The sequence below is a fragment of the Glycine soja genome, chromosome 5 (assembly GCF_004193775.1).
Source record: "Glycine soja cultivar W05 chromosome 5, ASM419377v2, whole genome shotgun sequence".
In the NCBI taxonomy this organism is placed as follows: Eukaryota; Viridiplantae; Streptophyta; class Magnoliopsida; order Fabales; family Fabaceae; genus Glycine; species Glycine soja.
The window spans coordinates 29,640,707-29,660,596 of NC_041006.1; the positions used below are offsets into that span (position 1 = coordinate 29,640,707).

The 19,890-nt window shown below is 36.4% G+C and overlaps 1 protein-coding gene and 1 pseudogene across 1 annotated transcript; both read left to right on the forward strand.

The window, feature by feature from the left end:
• Positions 1-947: 947 nt before the first annotated feature.
• LOC114411612 lies at positions 948-2,644 on the forward strand (annotated as a pseudogene).
• Positions 2,645-6,618: 3,974 nt separating this feature from the next.
• Positions 6,619-18,860, forward strand: LOC114412474 (casein kinase II subunit alpha-like). Its single transcript, XM_028376386.1, has 10 exons — positions 6,619-6,980; positions 7,160-7,289; positions 8,042-8,236; positions 9,775-9,932; positions 10,642-10,732; positions 10,920-10,985; positions 12,173-12,255; positions 12,346-12,409; positions 12,525-12,593; positions 18,482-18,860. The coding sequence occupies exons 1-10, from the start codon at positions 6,661-6,663 to the stop codon at positions 18,539-18,541; spliced, it is 1,236 nt and encodes a 411-aa protein (XP_028232187.1). The 5' UTR covers positions 6,619-6,660; the 3' UTR covers positions 18,542-18,860.
• Positions 18,861-19,890: the final 1,030 nt, after the last annotated feature.

The window sequence follows — 19,890 nt, forward strand, 5'->3', positions numbered from 1 at the left end:
GACCGTCTTTGTATGTTTAACGGCAACATACAAAGGCGGTTTACTTGTAACACCCGCAGTAGAAGAAAGGGTGTAAATTATGAAAAACCCATCGTGTCGTAATAACAAAGACGGGTGTCCACGACCGTCGTAGTAAATTTTGTTTTATTTACAAAAATTCCACCGAGACACATTCTAAGGCGGCTCTAGGGAACCGCCTTAAAATGTGCGAGGTAAAAAAAGGATTTTTTAGTAGTGAAAGGTAGTGAGGATCCTCTAGTTTCTGAAGAACTGCACCAATTAATAGCAGTCTATCATGCATAAAAATCTTCAATCGAATCTTACTTTATCAAAATACTAAATAAATATAATTTTACTCTTGGATTAACAAAATTCCACCGTGTATCCAAAGTTAAGAAAAGAAATGGTCATGCTTTTGTCTCTTTCATTCTTTCCTCAATTCACCATGTATCTAGAATTATAGAGTTATAACACAACATAAAATTTGTAATATGGCCCACGTTTTCTTGTCTCGTCTCTTTTATTCTTTCCTCAATTAAAAGAAGAAAAACTGTAACTATTTTTCTTTCATTCATTTTTACTCAACCAAACGTTGTTTTAAATTCTATAAAGTTTAGGTGAAATATATGATAAAATGTAAGTAATCGATAATGTTATGTTATCCTACATGATTATTTTTACACCAAGCAAACGTTATCTTAGATTAACTAAACATTACTACTAACTTATTCTATCCAATTCAGTTTTAATATTATATGTGCCAATGAATACACACCACTCTTTCATCAGTGACTACAAGATTTTCGGTGACCAAAGTGTGGTCCATCAACCAATGGAAAAAAAAAATGATCCCCTTCTTCACCGTAATGCTAATTAAACTTGGTACTAATATATAACAGTACCTAAAGTATAGACCAAATCCAACGTTTTCGATCGAAACAAAATACTCTACTATATAACAGTTTGTCCGATCCATGCATATGGCTCCACCAACTCCAAGAATGGTTGTGCTAATAGACTTGAAGAAGAAGCCACGGGAACAAAACCCTCCTCTCCATAACCGATGGCACCCTCACATACCACACGTGGCGGCTGTTAATATCGGTGAAGTGTTTAGGGTAGAGATGGCAGATTGGACAGGAGGCGCCATTAAAGATGACGATTCAGCACTAGACTTAAAATTTATAGATCTCTAAACTGTAAGTACAAATGTCGTCGCCACAGTGATGTTGATGTTAGAAATTGAATTCTTTACACATCTCATATGGGAGTTTTATTAGCTCATTCACTTGTTAGGGTTTAGATTTTATGCTTATCAAAGTTACTTTGATTTCATTTTCATGTTGTATTCATTTTATATTTATGAATGAAATAATATGAGCTTCTTGATGTCAAAAAAGAAATTGAATTGATATGGTTTTAGCTAGATAGAAATGAACAAAGAGGACCCAAGGAAGTTATAGAAACCAAACATTTGATAATATATGAAATGATCTATTTCTTTTTTTTTCTTACATTTTTTTTCCAAGTATCAAAATTTGTTATGTAATTAATTAATTTGGGTTATGGTGGGGTAAATGGGTCAGGTCCATAATCTTAGTGGACCAATCAGAATTCTGGATAATGATGGGTCCTAGTGGGCGTTGCTACATGCACCCAGTAAAATTATTGGTACACACAACAATTGCAGATTAAACATATTAATTATTATATCAAAATTAATTATCAAAAAATTATTATTTAAATTTACATGCACATTAAATATACATTAGAAATTTTAGTGTTATATATAACAACATTATTTATTTTATAACATAACATTTTAGCTCAGTTGGTTAAAGCGTCGTGCTAATAATGCGAAAGTCACAGATTTGACTTCGATTGAGACTTACAGATTAGCTAATTCGTGCTAATCCGTATCCCTTTTAGGGAAGGGCAAAATGAAAAATTTGCACAATTGTTATGGAAGGGGAAAATGGAAAATTTGTGCAATTATTAGGTGTACCAACAATTTTGCTGAGTGCACGTAAGAACGCTCGGTCCCACTGGAGATATGCTTCCTGTTGAAATATGCAACTTAATTAGGTCCTCCTCTCCCAGGGGATGAATGGGGTTTTACAGCAACATTTGACAGAGAAAATGAAGGTGGTTTCTTGACAGACCATTTTCCTTGTGCCACAATAGCTATATGGTACTTTGAGGGAATATATGCTCATTCGCCCCAAATATTTGCCAGATGAGTATAATAATGGATCATTTTCGTCTAATGTGATGATAGAATACAAGCTCAGAATGAATTAATACATATATCAAGAATGTTAAAAACACACTTTTTTAAATATATTTTTTCCTATTGATCGAAATTTAATGAAAATCATATTTTTTTTAGGTTTTATATCTTATTTAATGACTTTTTCTCTTAAATTTATAATTTTCAGTAATTATAACTAATAAAAAGTGTGTTAAAAGAAATTTGTTAAAAAGCGTGTTACTAGTACCCCTCTCTATATATATGGCATCTTCAGCATGTATGCTTTGCTACTCACATAAATATTGTTTCTGTTGGATAGGAGTACGATTTCCAGGTTTAACACACCTCGGGATGATTGGAACTGCACCATCAATGGAACTCCTGAACATATGAAATGAAAGGAAGAGAGATGTTGAAGAAAATGGAATTAAGTCTTTCAAACCATGTGAGGTTTTGCCTTCACGACCCTCGGCAAACTTATTATCAGCAAAAAGTTGTCTCTTGGAAAGGTAATAATTAATTGATCACGATAATGTCTATAAATTTAATCTGATCATAACTCATTTGCCTAGCTTTTAACTAAATCCTTATAAACTAGTAATACATTTATTTCTATTTATAAGACCTAATTATTAATTTATCATGATTAGAAAAATGGTTAGTTTAAGGCTCATTTGAGATGGTTGTAACTTTTTTATTTTTAAATGTAATTTTCAAAACAAAATATGTTTAGTAAAAATAAAACTGAAATGATTTTCAAATAATTTTCAAAGCACTTTTACGCTCATTTTCAAAATCAAGAAAAAATATTTTGTAAATTTAGTTTAGTTTTTAAAAAAACATATATTTCTCACATTTGATGATCACACTTTTTATTGCTGTCATCGTTACCATCATCATCACCACCATCATTATCATCACTACTATCAATGCCGTTATCACCATCACCACCCCCACTAGTATTGTTATTGTCATCACCACAACTAATACTAATACCACCTCCATTAACGCTACCACAAAAACCACCAACGTTGTTGCAACCACCATCACACACCGCCACCACTGCTTGTCAAACCAACACTACTACCACCACTATCATCGCCATTACCATCGACACTATCGACATTACTGTTATCACCGTCATCGTTGTCACCATCACTAATACCATCTTTGTCACCACCAATACTAACATCGTCGCTACTACCACCACCACCACCATTACCACCACAATTAGTTGTCACCACCATTGTTACTGACATAAAAACACTTTTAAACTAATTTTAATATAATATAAAACTTTGAAATGAGTTTATTTTAAATTTATCACATTTTAAAACTTGGTTTCAAATTTTTTTATACTAAAACTAAAAATTGATTGTTATTTTTAAACATTTTTAAACTCAAGCCTAAACAACCATTCCAACACCTGGCCTTAGTTAATAACAATAAATTTATTCTAAATTTATATACTTTTTCAAAAATGAAATTGTTATTAATGCTTCTTAATCCATGTTAATATAACATCTCTACTATTTAAGTCGAGATATTTTAGTCTAAAAATGATTAATGAAAATAACATAATAGATTGAGTCTTATATAAAAGAATAAGTAACTTTAAAAAGTTGGGTCTTATAAATAGAAGCGGAGGTAGTATAAAAATAATAATATAACAACATAAATATTAATTATTAATATTATAAATATTGTAATTAACTAGACAAAAAATATGATGATTTATTACTATGAATTTCTCATTAATATTTTACTATATATTCATATGAATTTAAAATATGTATTATAAAGTAACTGTTCTATAAAAATAGGCAAATATGATTTATTTTATTAAATAACTAATATTCCAAGTATAGGATATCCCATTTCATAGAAAAAAATACTTCTTTCGATCTCAAATATAAGGAAAAATACTAAAATAAAATAGTTAACCACATTTAATTGCATCAATTTCAATTCAAAAATAATTTCTCCCAACTTATCCTTCATTGGAACTCACTATCAAGAATAAGAAAGAGTCATTGAAACTAATACCTTAATTAAATGAAATATATTTTAGAGATAGTAACATTAAATAAGATAAAGTTAGTTAAAAAAATTTATATTTGAGATCAAGAAAAGTATATATTTTTCTTATATTTAAAACCAAAGGAAGTATAAGATATCGCAAGTCATTTTAATCTTTAAAAGAAAATATTCCATATAACAAATGAATATTAAGACTGAGAGTGCTAATATTTTTTTCCTAATAATTTTAATATTTTCAACAAAAATTATTCAAATATTTTATATAATTAAAAATATCCATAGATAATTCTTAAATAAAAATTTATTTTGTGAACTCCAAACAAAATTATCCTCTAAAGTATATACTCAAATAAAATTATACTAAAACATATGTCCAAATAAAATCATATTCCACAATATAAATACAAATAGAAAATATATACAAAAGTATTTAAGGGTAACGAGTATTTGGAGTTACATGTACTAGGATACTCATCCCTACCTCATTAACAAACGACATTGAAGATATTCATACTCGTTACCCACGATATCGGTTAGAGATGTCCATTTTAAATTTTATCCATGATGCAAATCTTTTTGTCATCTCTAAGGGTGTGTTTGATTCGCTAAAAAAATAAGGAATTGGACAACACAAAAATATTTATCCAACGTTTGATTTAAAAAATGATTAAGGGACGATACAAAATAAAGAATGATGGACGAAACAAATACCCAAAAACTTGTAACTCATTAAACTCTGATACAACTTTTTTATCCAATGTCTGATAAAAGTAAAAATATAATATTATCCTTATTTTCTGATTTTTCATTATCCCACACCTTTTTTTCTTTTTCCATATGTGTCTCTTTCGCTAAACCTCTCTCTCCAAACATTAACAATCCACAACCCTCCTCTCCACCATGTTAGAGCTCTCCCAAATCACCTTCCTCCTCTCCATCGTGTCGAAGCTCTCCCAAATCACCTCCCTCCTTGCCTCCGCCACGCCCCTCGCCACGGATCTTTTGGACTGCTCCTCTCTCTCCATTCTCGCTGCCCACAATGCCTACCTTGCCGCCAACGACCACCTCTCCCTGGCCACCCTTGCTGACATCCTTTGCTACCACGTCCTCTCTAGTTCCTCTCCTGGTCCGACCTCCGCTCCCTCCCCCACTCTGGCAAGCTCATCATCGTGCTCCTTCTAACCAATGATAGCACCATCGACAACTTTGACTCCATGAACCTCACCCGTGACTCCCAATCTAGTGTCATCTCAATCCGCTCCCTCGCACCGTAGTCCCCCTCCAACGCCACCATCCTCTTCTTCATAAAGAAGCGTGATGACACCAGAAAACCAGTAAGCGTCGCCTCGCTGTGACAAATCGCATTAAACTTCCTCCTTACCAGTAGGGATACGTCGTCGATGGTGCTAAGTTGGCTCTTCTAGCTCATAATGAACCACCTCATCGCACACAGAAGAGATGATCCTTGTAGAGCTAATGACAGTGCTTACTTCCACTTGCGACGACAATCGACGGTGCTGGACGAAGGATGTAGTGAACTTCAAAGAAATGGAGAAACTTGTTTACTTAAAAGCAGTATTAGCCGAACCACTACGTGATAATAAATTTTATGTTAAATAATAAAATAATTTTAAAAGTTTCAAAATATTATTCTGAATCTTTTCCTAGTGCAAGCCAAACATTGCACAATACAAAGAGAATTATAGTAAAATTTACATTATTTTGTACAATACAAGGCACATAAAAAGATACAACAAAAATTACTTGTCATGTGCATCAAACACCAAACAACTTACAATAAGAAAAATGTCCTGTAACTCATAATGTTGTTCTATTTGTCGTGCATTTTTTACAAATCAAACGCACTTTAAAAGTATTATATGAGAATCATCATCTTATGTAATAAAGAAAAAAAAACTAAAAGACAAACACCGACCATCCGATTAAAATGGAAGACCAAGATTATAAATGTATGTAACAATAAAATCTAAAAAAATTTACTAAACAAAAAATCAAATTTTGAAAAGATCTAAATTATCATGCCATCAAATATCTCAAATTCATGGTTATGATGACTATTACCACTCATTACTATTACTCTCGCACGCCCTTCACTATGAACATTGTCATTCAGGGAATAAGAAAAATCAAATTTTATCACATTAAAGACTGATATATTTCTTCTTGTTTCACCGAAAAAATAAGAAAATTAAAAAAAGAATAAAAGGACAGAGAAAGTAAAAGAAAAAGAAAAAAAAAAGATATTTTTAATTAAAAAAAAAAAATGAGAAGCGGGTTTGAAAATTGCGTCCTAAGGTATCAATTCAAAGGCCTTTTTGTTTTCCCCTGCAACTTTTACTAGCAATTTAATGGCCCTAAGGCCCTTCCATTTCAACTCCTTCTCGCGCGATAGATTGCTCTTTCTCCTCTGCTCCTCCCTTTCCCATTCCTCCTTTCCCTCTCCCCTCCGCTCCCCCAATTTCCCCCAAACTTTCTCCCTCCGCCGCTTCGCCGCCGCCCCTCTCGCTCGCCCTCCGCCGCCGCCTCCGCCCCTGGACGCCATGGCCCAGAAAATCGGAAAGTCCACGCGCCGCCCCGGCTCGTCCTCCAAGGCCCGCGTCTACGCCGATGTCAACGTCGTTCGCCCCAAGGAATATTGGGACTACGAGTCCCTCAACGTCCAGTGGGGGTAACATACCGGATTCTCCTTCCTCTTTTCTTTTTTCTTTTTTCCCTTCCATTTTCAAATACCTTTAGCCTTTTATTTTTCATTTTATTTTTTATTTTGGATAACATAAATGTCTTTTTTTCTTCCTTTTCCAAAGTGAAAGGAAATTTAGGGTTGTTGTTATTGTTGTTGTTTTTTAGGGAGCAAGATGATTATGAGGTGGTGAGGAAGGTGGGTAGGGGGAAATACAGTGAGGTGTTCGAAGGTGTTCACTGCACGGACGGTGAGAAATGTGTCATTAAGATCCTGAAACCCGTGAAGAAGAAGAAGGTGAGTTATGTGTGGGCGTTGACGTTTTATTCTTTTTGTGACGTTTTGGAATTTTTGTTCCGATGTCTTGGTTGTGGTTACTTTTCGATTCGAGTTTCATAAATGAATGTGTTTTATGCCAATAATCATAGACTAGACAAGTCATGTTATTATATTGGGGGAAGCGTACAATTGTAGAGTGGTATTTTATGTTGTTTTTGCAGTTGAAAATCAAACGTTTCTCCTGCCACCGTTAATGTGTTATTTATTTTATTTTATTAGTTGTTATTGTGTGTGTGGGAAGGTGGCTTGGGTTATTTTATTTTCTGGGAAATCAAATTGACCATAAGTATCACAAACTTGAGAGAAAAACTTGGCATAATCAAATTCAAACACAAAAGCATTAGCATCATAGTCTTTTGACAATTCTGATGATGTGGGTGAAGGGTCTGGCACCGAAGATGAGCTATCCTTGATCACCAAACGCATCAGAAAGATGTGGAAAAGGAATGACAAAGGATAACGACCTTTCAGGAAGAATTTCAAGGGAAAGACAGAGTTAGTTTGTGTATATTATCGGATGAGAATGTCATGCAAGTGACCATAGTGCTAAAGAGTAGTTCTAGTTACTTCCATTTGGTTACTCAGAATAAAGATGCTCTAGTAGCAGAGGGCTATCTAGTTGTTTATTTTAAAGTATAATAATGATTGTCTTCCATCCCTCTGGTTATATATATATGTAACTTTGACAATGATTCTGGTTCTGAATGCAGATCAAGAGGGAAATCAAAATATTACAGAATCTTTGTGGAGGGCCTAATATTGTACAGTTGCTTGACATTGTTAGAGACCAACAGTCGAAGACCCCAAGTCTTATATTTGAATATGTCAATAACACTGATTTTAAAGTGCTCTATCCTACATTGTCAGACTACGAAATACGATATTATATTTATGAACTTCTGAAGGCAAGTTTTATGCTCTATTGTTTAATAATAAAGAACATGAACTTTCCACAACTAATATAGTTTTTTTGCTTTTACTTTTTTGTTTAATCCTTACATTGTGTTGGACACAAGATATACTTGATGCTTCGTATCAAGGTTGAATGTTAATGATTTCTGTGATCTTGTTGAATTAGGTTTGAAAGTAATAAAGATTTGAGCCATTTGCTATGTAGTTTAGATGAACTATGCATAATGGTTGGTATTTCGGACCTGATGTTGGAGGAAGGTTTTGTATTGTATAAGGGACTTATGGAACTTAACTGCTCCATAGATTCTCGTGATGCAATACATATCACCTTGTCTTGATTGTATGATAACAGTTCAAGAACCAGTTCCTTTCTCTTGAAATTGTGTGTTGAGTTTAAGAAAACACCCTCATCAGTATCGTTTGCATGCTGAAATCCTAAGCCATTTGTCCTGTGAGATAATGCAACTTGCTTTCTCTGTAAAAGATGTCTCTTATTATTGTTCTTCAACCATAGTTAATCATGTGCAATAGTGCCGCTATAATGGTGTTGTGTCATGACTTCTTGCTGCTCAATAGAACCTGTTGTGGAACAGTTTTTTGTGTCGTGCTCATTGCAGTGCTAATCTTGGAAAATCACAGACATCTCAGCTGCTATTCTTCATGTTTAAAATCCCGTATGTTATGGTCTGTAGTGCCATTTTGTGTGGTCTTAGGGCGGAAATCCCCTCCCTTTTTCTCTTAATACAGGAACTTTATTTTCCCCTTCTTCATTTGCGTGCCCAACAATAATGAACCTAGACCATCTCCTGTCCAGCAAAGCCCCGCCTTTCTCTGGTGATATTTTCAGCCATCTCTGGTGATATTTCCCACCTGCCTCTGCCTCTATATTGGTCTCTTGTTTAATTCCTTTAAGTTATTGATCAGTATTTAGTTAAATCTAACTTTTGATCATTAATTATGAATATCTCTTTAATTTTAGATGTATATTTTAAGTTTTCATCATGTGTGTGTGTCTTAAAACTTTATAAAAGTGGTCATCTCATCTCACCACCTACTATATTGATTTTGGGGTTGGTTGCTTCACACTGCTATTTGGGATTGACTACTATGTCTTCAACCCTTCTTGAACTCAGAAGCTTTTGTCTTTTGGTGTTCATTGTATGGTAATGGTATTGTTGATCCGTTGTGTCATCCTATAAAGATAATCTCCAATGGAGAAACTGCATCTCACTTGGTTCTATCAGTATTTGTACTGTAGTAGCAAACTATAAAGTTTTTCCTGGAAGGTTTACATTACAAAAAATGTTGCTGTGTCTATAGACCTATATGTCCTGTAGGTTTCTTTATTGGCATATTAGTTACATTTTCCCTTATATCATATTGGACTGTTGGTGTATGTATTGTCATTACTGTGCTGCTCTGTTCAGTTTGTGATCTATAATTTGCAATAGATTATTTTATCAATCCAACCATTTCCTATTGCTTGTGGCTATCAACTTGGAAGCGCTAAGTTAATTGGAAGTTCTGCCAGGCACTGGATTATTGCCATTCACAAGGAATCATGCATCGTGATGTGAAACCACATAATGTAATGATTGATCATGAGCAGCGTAAGCTTCGCCTTATAGATTGGGGGCTTGCAGAGTTCTATCATCCTGGGAAAGAATATAATGTTCGCGTGGCATCAAGGTATATTTGCTCTTATGTCTCTTTTTTTTTTGTTTTTTTTTTTTGGGGTGGGGGAGGAGGATTCATAATTGAGGTGGGCCTTGGGGGGAATCATTAGGAGGGGAAAAGGGGATATAGTGTATTATGGGGGTTTTAACTTGTGCACTCTTGTTGCATGCCCTCATCCCAAGTACTCAACCAGCTAAACCATCCTTAGGGGGACTGCACTTGTGATTCTTTTGTTGCTTTTTCAAATGATTTATAAATTTACAAAGTAATTACTCAGGCAACATTTTCATACTTGTTGCACAGTGGTTTATTTCCTTTTGGTTATTGTAATTACTCCTTCCATTTGCCTCTAGGCTTGGTTATGTAGATACTTCTTGAGCAATGTGTCCAAGCCCCATGAATACAAAATTTTAAGTTACATGGTTATGAGGGATTTCTTTTTGTTTAAAATGATCATTTGGTAAGTCAAGTTTGTTATAGCAAGCATGAGGGGTGTGGGGTTTGGAAATTTAGTGTCCAAAGTCGATGCTTTAGTTGGTAAATCTTTCATGGTGATTCCCCTCCATAGACATCCTTTAGCCATCGGGTAAAGAACAAATATGGTTTTACATGTTTTTGGTTAAAAAGGAACTTGGTTATGGTTACTTGAGAGTTTTTATTCTCTCTTTTGTTATCAATCACAAACATTTTTTTATCTCCTTTATGCCTGATTTACATGTAGATATTTCAAAGGTCCTGAGCTTCTTGTTGATCTTCAAGACTATGATTACTCTCTAGATTTATGGAGTCTTGGTTGTATGTTTGCTGGGATGGTAAATGGTTCACTTTCCTTCAAGTGCAATTTTTATATTATACATTGTTTTGGCCTGGTTTTTCCTTTCTGAGATAAACCTTAGAATCTTGATTTACTGCATGATATACCAATTTCTCCTTTTGAAGTCATACAGGTTTAAATCTCCTCCCCTGCTTGCCTCATGCTTGTGTTTTTACTTTTTACAGATATTCCGTAAGGAGCCATTCTTTTATGGACATGATAACTATGATCAACTGGTCAAAATAGCTAAGGTAAGGGAAGCCTGGGAGGTGGACTTGAGTTTGTGCCATATTGTTATGTGTGTTTGGGTGATAACTCATTGCTGCTTTGCTCTGGTCCTGGTGTTGTTTTTTTATTTGTAATCGTACGTTTCATGCTGGGATTTTTTGTGTTGCAAGTGTGCATTGTTCTTGAATCTTGTATTGTTTTTTTGCCTTTCCTCTTTATTGATTTCTGTGTGCTAGAGTATGTCCTACTTGGTGGTTGTTGGAAGAGTGGTGGTTCCAAAATTCTTTAAATTTTGGTGGCTCATAATTTCTGCACCCCCAAATTTTGCAATTCCTTGGTTTGCTTCTCTCAATATTTGGCCATTCGATACTAGATTTTAGACTTTTGGAGCTGTAGATCATATTATTGGTAATCCATCATGCAACTTCACAGTTCATCACCCTTGCAGATGGTTCTGAGGTCAAAGCTTACGGTCAAATCTCCTGTCTTCCATTGTTGACTTTAGATGTTCTCATACCTGTTTCACATTCACCATTCAATAAAGATTCTATTAGTAAACCCAACAGCATCTTAATTGTTCAATAGCCTTCTTCTCTGACTCTTTTCATATACATCAATACATGACTGGAGTATGAGATAGGTTTTTGGTGCAGACTCCTTTGTCTCCAACTTCAATCTTCCTCCATTTATGCAGCAGCAGCTGCATCTCTAAATCTCCTTTACATTCATCTTAGACATTGTTAGGACTATGGGGAAGGGGAAGTTAATTAGGATACGTAGTATATTAGTTAGTTAGAGTTAGTGACCTAAATAAATAGTACTGAAGGGGAGGGAATTCAGGGAGATCTTATAACATTTGTAAATTGAGCATTAGCTCTTTGTGAAGGGTAAATCCTTGGAGGAGGTCTCCTATTTTGCTGAGTGCCAAAATCACTAGCATTTAACTCAATACTATAAAATATGCATCCCTAAATCTAATCTCAATTGTGGTCTTGTGATAAAATTATCTTTTTGTAAAGAAATGTGATGTTGGCTTTTGTGAATGCCTTCTTCCATTTCCTACTTGGTGCCTTATTTTTCTGCTACGGATCTTTGCAGAACTCTGTGTGTGTGTGTGTTCTACTTATATATGGCTATAGTATTGGTGTAGAAGCAACTAAAAAGAGATGATGATGGGGAATTTGATAATCTTTTTTCCTTCATGCAATAGGTACTTGGGACAGACGGATTAAGTGCATATTTAGATAAGTATCGAATAGAGTTGGACCCACATCTTGCAGCACTTATCGGGAGGTTTGTCTGTTCTTTCATGGTTTAATATATATGTTGCTTTTGTTAAATACAGCTATTGTTTTAACTAAGACACTCCAAATATTTTGTCAGGCATAGCCGCAAGCCATGGGCAAAGTTCATTAATGTAGAAAATCATCACATGGCTGTTCCTGAGGTAGTATGCATTTGTAATTATTTATTTAAATGTACTTATATATATATATATATATATATATATATATATATATATTATCATTGATTCTCATTCTAATTACACTATTCTTTAAAAGGCTGTTGACTTTGTTGACAAGTTATTACGCTATGATCACCAAGAACGTCCCACAGCAAAAGAAGCCATGGTAAGATCTCAATCTTTTTAGTAGTGTTATTATTGCCCTATGTTTTATTGTGACACTTTCAAGATATATTAGCCCAGCTTGGACTTGCATTTGGGACTTCAGGCTTCTGATGTGATTTCGCTTTGAGTACTGGTTCATATGAGTGCCGTTAATCCTTCCTTGTTTGGAGTTTAGTTTTTTTTTTTTTTTTGATCAGCAAAAATAATATATTTATAAAAGTACCAGAGGTACTGAAAAAATACAGATAGAGTTCCATGCTCATGGTTCCAATAAAAACTACACCAGTTTGAAGAGGAACCACAGAATGGCTACAAAAATTAAACTAAAAGATCTGCTGCAACTCCTACTGGGAGCCACTGAGGCCTAGCCCAAAAAACCTTCTCTAATGTGAGATGACCAAAGATTAAAAGGGAGCTTAAAATCCTTATCCAAATTTGAGAGCCAAGACCACACTAAAAAAACTGCATCATCAACAAGCTTGCTGCCATTAAAGGAATCATTGGAGAAAAGAATTCTGTTTCTCATCTTCCATATAGACCAAACAACAGCCATCCACCAAGTTTGCCACCTTCCTCTTCTAAGCCCTTCCACTTGCACAAAAGAGTGCTGAAGAAAATGCTGGATTGGATTAGAGGGGAACACCCAAGAAATATTCAGCCAAGACAAAGTCTCCCACCATACAGGCCAAATCTTTGAGCAGAGGAAAAATAGGTGGGAAACCTCCTCCTCCATTCCTCCACAGAAAGGACATGAAGCATCCACAATCTGCACTTGCCTTCTCTGCAGATTGCTTTTTGTTGGCAACCTGTCTTGAAATAATCTCCAAGCAAAAATAGCTATTTTACTTGGGATCTTCAATTTCCATAATTCCACATAGACTTGTTCCTTAGTCACAGCTGAACCCCCTTCCCTTAACAAGTGATAAGCAGACTGGACTGAATAGATACCTGAAGGATGCCCAGTCCAAGCCCAACCATCTTCTCCATGCTGCTGGATGATCTTTCCTTCTACCTCTCCAAGAAAGTTGACAGCCAAAGGAACTTCATTATCAAACAAATTTCTCCTCAAGTAAAATGCCACTCCCACCCATGCTCTTTGTGTTGACCCATCTGACTTATAGTGTTATGTTTCTGCAGAGAAATGAGGTAAAGCCTGGGGTACTTCTCTGCCAAGGATACATCCTGGTTGATCCATCTATCCTCCCAAAAATTAATACTATGACCAGCACCAACCTTCCGACTGAAACCTTCTTGAAAGCTCCTTCCTTGGTGAGTTTGACTAACCACCCTTTTTAAGTCCCTCCACCAAATTGACTGGCTAGCAGCCCTATCCCCTTCCTCCAATCCCCTCCACCCCCCATATTTAGATTCCACTACTTTAATCCAAAGCTCCTGATGATGATTTAAGAGATGCCACTTCCATTTGCCTAACAAGGCAATATTAGAAGTTTTGACATCCTTAATACCAAGCCCACCTCTTTCCTTGGGTAAGCAAACTTTTTCCCATCTTATCCAAGCAATCTTCTTTTGATCAAGGCCACCTCCCCAAAGGAATCTCCGCTGGATCTTGACTAATTTGGCAACCACTACTTGAGGTATCCTGAAAAAAGACAAGAAATATATAGGAATTGATGTTAGCACAGATTGAATCAAAGTCACTCTCCCCCCGAATGTGATATGCCTTTGCTTCCATCTTGAGAGTTTTCTCTCACATTTGTTAAGGATAGAATTCCACATCCTACCCCGCCTCGGATTAGCCCCAATAGGAATGCCCAGGTAAACAAAAGGAAAAGCCATCAAACTACAATTCAAATACTTGGCCGCAAGATGCCTCCAATGATCTGATACTCCAAAGGCTCCAAAAGAACTCTTAGCAAAATTAATCTTCAATCCTGATACCAACTCAAAAGACCTAAGCATAACCTTAATAGCCTCAACATTCTCCATACAAGCTTCACCAAAAAAGATGGTATCATCCGCGTATTGCAATATGCTGATAGGCACCTTGTTAGCGCCAACCAAATAACCTTTGTACATGTTTTCCTCCACAGCCCTCCTCATCAACCCATTCAAACCTTCTGCAACAATTAAAAAGAAAGGGAGCTAAGGGATCCCCTTGCCTCAGGCCCCTTTGAGGTACAAATTCCGAAGTCGGGCTTCCATTCACCAAAATAGAAATAGAAGCTGATTTAACACATCCTTCAATCCACTTGACCCATTGCGGACTAAAACCAATCCTCTTCAACATATAGAACAGAAAACTCCAAGATACCGAATCATAAGCCTTTTCAAAGTCAACTTTGAACACCAGGCAAGATCGATTGCTTCTCTTAGCTTCATCAATGACCTCATTAGCTGTGATAACACTATGGAGGAGCTGTCTCCCTTCAATGAAGGCAGATTGAGACTCATTAATGATGGAGGGCATCACCTTCTTCAATCTCTTGGCCAACAATTTGGTAACTATCTTATACATGCACCCAATAAGAGATATGGGTCTGTAATCATTTAGGATTTGAGGGTCCAGCACCTTTGGGATTAACGCTAGGAAAGACGCATTTGAACCCCTAGGGAACACTCCATTTGCATGAAACTCATCCAAGAATCGAAGCACATCAGGCTTGATTAGCTCCCAGTATTGCTTAATAAAGTTGAAATTAAATCCATCCGGGCCAGGGCTTCTATGACTCCCACAGTCCCAAATTGCTTCCTTAATTTCCTCCTCCTGAAATGGTGCCACCAGATTATTGCTTTGGTGCTGACTAATAGTTTGAAAAGGAATACCGTCCAGAGTGGGTCTGTTGAAATCTGATTCTTGAAATCTTTGGAAGAAAAACTTCTTAACTTCCTCCTTCACCTTCTGCAGTTCATCACACCAAGCCCCATCAACTCTGACCCCTTTAATATAATTATTTCTGCGGTGCGCATTCATCAAGAAGTGAAAGTAACGGGAATTACAATCACCCTCCTTGATCCACCTAGACCTCGCTTTCTGCCGCAACAGCGATTCATGAGCATTTGCTGCTGTCCAAAGAGCTTCTTGTAAGTTCTTTCTCTTAATGTCCTCTTGAGATGACAGCTGCCTGTGACTTGAATTTTCCTCCAGCTTGTTTAGTTCAGCTTCAATCATCTTAAATTTTTTGAACGTGTCACCATACTCCTCCTTGTTCCATCTCTTGATCCTCAGCTTTAGGTTCTTAAATTTTTCTTTGAGCACAAAACCTCCCCATCCATGTTGCAATTGAGAATTCCAGCATTGGTGAACAATTTTGTTAAAGGATGCATCCGAGAGCCAGCAATCCAAAACCTTGAAAGGTTGGGGACCCCAATCAGCTGACTTTGATCGAAGAAGAATGGGGCAATGGTCTGAAAAGTTCCTAGCTAGAGTCATTTGGACACTTGCAGGCCATCTATTTAACCATTCTGGGGAGACCAAGCACCTGTCCAACCTACTCCTAGAAGCACCGTTAGGTCTAATCCACGTAAACTTCCTGCCCAGCCGAGGAACCTCAAGCAACTCCAGATCCTGAATCCAATCGTTGAATTCATTAATACTGCTGTCAATAACACTCCTTTGGCTGCTGCCATATCTTTCTTCAGAGTCTCTAATAGAGTTGAAATCTCCCAAAATACACCATAACACCCCTGCTGCTGCTTCTTTAAGAAGTTTGACTGCCTCCCATAGCGATCTTTTACCATGAATGTCACATGGTGAGTAAATCACTATTATGTTGATCTGCAGCGCATCTCTAATCAATTCCCCTTCCAGAAAAATAAAACCATTGCCAATAACTTTCCTCTGAAGTCTGAATGAATTTTCACACCACAAACACAAAATTCCCCCTGCTGAATTAATTGCAGGCTGCATCTCCCATGACACCTCTGCATCCCCCCAAATCGCCTGACACATAGCTTTATCAATGAACTCTTTCTTCGTTTCTTGAAGACAGATCATATCTGGGCCCTCCAATTTTCTAAGCCTCCTTATTGCTGCCCACTTAATACCCCTCCCCAGCCCCCTTACATTATATGACAGGATATTCATTAAAGCATAGTGCTGACACCCCTCTTCTGTGCCTCTAGACCATCTCTTTCTTCCATCTTCATCAATTGATCAATGATTACTTGCTGGTCCTCCATTCCTGAGACTCCCAATTGCCTTGCCTTGCACCATATATCCAAAGCCTGTTGGTATTGCTGATTATGGGGCTCTGGATTGGTCCCTCCCTCTTCATTGTTTTGATTTACATCACTGTCATGACTTGAGTCCACGAAATCTGCCTCATAGGTCTGAACCCCTTGTTGAGAGCACTGTAATTTCTTCTGCAGCACACCTTGTTGTGTGTCTTGATCCAGTAGGTTAGGTTGAGTGATTTCAGACGTAGGTAAAGGCACAGGCTGACCCACCATGAATTTCTTTTTACCCCTCCTTTTTCTAGAATACACCACCCACCCACTTTCTGTTATAGCTTTATTATTCTGTGAAAAAAGGCCCGTGTTACCATCAAATTCTTTGGAGGTGTGCTGTATAAATTGATTGTTTCCTTCACTGAGGCCCAATCCGTTAGTTGGGCCTTTAAAAGCCCCGCAGTTCTGTCCCAAGCATGACCCATTCACCAAAAAATCAACAGCTTGACAATTAGTGGAATTACAGCCATGTGGTGACCAGATGTCATCTATTCGTAACTCATGGACCCCATCCCCAAGGCTACTAACTTCTCTTCCCTCCCCCCTGTCTCCATTACCATTTTTGTTAACATTCTGAGGCTCTACACTTATGATAGGGGAGCCTTTACCCTGATAGTGCCTGCTGTTCTCTGCTCTGTGGCCTTTGTCAGTGACCGTTGGAGCCTTTTCTGGGATATCCATCCTTTTGCCATGTATCTGGTGGTCAAAAGCGCTACAACAGGTCCTATCCTCTTCATTACCCAGTGGGTCTTCGCTAGTATATTGGCCGCTGGGTAAAGCAAGAACCCCGTGGTCTTCGAGAGGCACAAACTCCGGCAGGTTCTCCAGCGTGGTTTCGAGATTGTTCAGCCTCGCAGCAACCAAATTGGTGCCATCAAGGTAGGACTCGTCGGAGTCAATTTCCTCCGATGATCCCCCCACGCTCGTATTCGAGCCATACTTGCTACGATCACCGCCCCCGCATTCCTCCGTTACGGTCACCTTAAAAGTCTCCTCACCAATGGCGACATCGATGGTATGTTGTATTTGCGGCATCCACGAAGTCTTAATAAGCACCCGGGCTCGATCTAGTCGCCGTCTATCCTCCGCCTCGTCGTCCATGTCGACGAACTCCCCCACGGCCGCCGTGATCTTCCGCAAGTGTTTCGAACTCCACGCTTGAAGAGGAACTCCCCAAACGTAAACCCAGGTTAGTCTATCTCCCACTCGCACTCTCGGGTTCCATTTTTCCAGTGAATGAAAGAGAGGTGAGCCTTCTTCTGAAACTGCCTTCGTCACTTGTTCAATGGAGTTTAGTTTTAAATTTTAGAAAAAAAACATGTTGGGAAATCCCTGTTAAGTAGACCATTGCCTTCCTATTTGATGGTTCTAACCAACCTTTATAGTTGGTTTCTAATTCTTTACTTGGTGCCCTAGGTGATTGTAGTTAGAACCTGGATTTTTATCTGTTTGTTTGCCTTTTTAACCTATTGGTTTTGGTAACTCATATTCTATAATGAATAAAAGATGAAAAATATTAAACGGAAAGTTAAGCATTTAATATATTAGGAACTTGTTAACACAAATTTATTTTTGACAAATGTATGTGTTTTGCTCAAATTTTATAATAAGCTGCCTATGCCCTTCCTAGCACCCCAGTATTTGGTAATATGAACTTATTTTGCAAAATTTTTGGTAAACAAAATATTTATTGATATGCAGGCCCATCCATACTTCAATCCAGTTAGAAATGCAGAAAGTAGTAGAACTCGTGCACATTGAGTTGCTGGTGCTTGTTGTGATATGGTGTTCGTTCTTGTCAGGGGGCCTTCAACAGTCTGAACTGTTATTTCTAGTGGAACTTGCTTTTAGTAGATTCCCCTGTTCTGTTGTGAAACTCATTTCAATTAGTTCTTTATCTAATCGTTTTGTTTCTGGTTTTTAAAATTATTTTTGGGTGGAAAATTCAGCTCTCAACAATTTTATTTGATTGTGTGCCAAAATTTGGAAATGAAATGTTGATTCAATTTCAGTAAAATTATACGCTTGTGTTCTTTTATGTAATACTGTTAAATCAAATTTTATGGTTCCCGATTTGTTACAAGTGTTGGCATGGCATAAACTTGCGGTTGTAAGGGGGATAATGCAGGTATGGGTGTACACTGTACAAGTGCAAGTCTGCTACTCATGCTGCTTAATAGTTTTTTTTTTGGTTGGTAATACCGTAATTAGGTACTGGTGAGACCTGAAGGTATTCTTATAAATTTTGGTTCTTTGATTCAGTTGAGATTAATTCTCACTTTGGGATTTCGTTACATTTAAAAATAATAATTTTTACTTGAGGATGTATTTTGTAGAAATAAAATTGGGTCTTCCTCGGCAAATTAAGCTTAATTGAGCTAACCCATTGGGTGTAGCTTATAGCATTTGATTACTCCCCGGCAAGGAAAGGACGTAGAGTGTTGCTAGGTGCACCCAGTATTCTAAGAAAATGACGAAATTGTCCTTGTTTGGTTTTCCTCTTCCGGATCAACTTAATCCGTAACTTCCAGATCAACTTAATCTGGAAGTCTCTTACGGATCAAGTTGATCTGGAAGAGACTTCTGGATCAACTTGATCCGAAAGAGGAAAAATAAAAATTTTGTTAATTATACAAGATATTTAAAGATATTTATTTCATTAATTATAATATAATTAAATATATTTATTTATTTTATTAATTATAATATATTTATAAATATTGATTTATTATAAATAATTAATGCTAATCAATCATAATCATAATTCATGCTAATCAATCAATAATGTTAATCAATCATAATTCCCTAAAAGAGGATATAAATAATTTCAGAGTTAGTAATCATAATGCAGTTTTTGAAATTGCTAATTCTGAAATTATTTATATCCTCTTTTAGGGAATTATGATTGATTAGCATGAATTATGATTATGATTGATTAGTATTAATTATTTATAATAATTTAATATTTATAAATATATTATAATTAATAAAATAAATAAATATATTTAATTATATTATAATTAATGAAATAAATATCTTGTATAATTAACAAAAATTTTATTTTTCCTCTTCCGGATCAACTTGATTCGTAAGAGACTTCCGGATTAAGT

What these genes read in the sequence shown, in the direction of transcription:
- LOC114412474 (XM_028376386.1), top strand. Translation starts at nt 6,661, where the DNA reads ATGGCCCTAAGGCCCTTCCATTTCAACTCCTTCTCGCGCGATAGATTG. An exon ending in ATATTTATGAACTTCTGAAG is followed by an intron (nt 8,237 to 9,774) that starts GCAAGTTTTATG and finishes AAGTTCTGCCAG; the next exon opens with GCACTGGATTATTGCCATTC. An exon ending in GTTGTATGTTTGCTGGGATG is followed by an intron (nt 10,733 to 10,919) that starts GTAAATGGTTCA and finishes TACTTTTTACAG; the next exon opens with ATATTCCGTAAGGAGCCATT.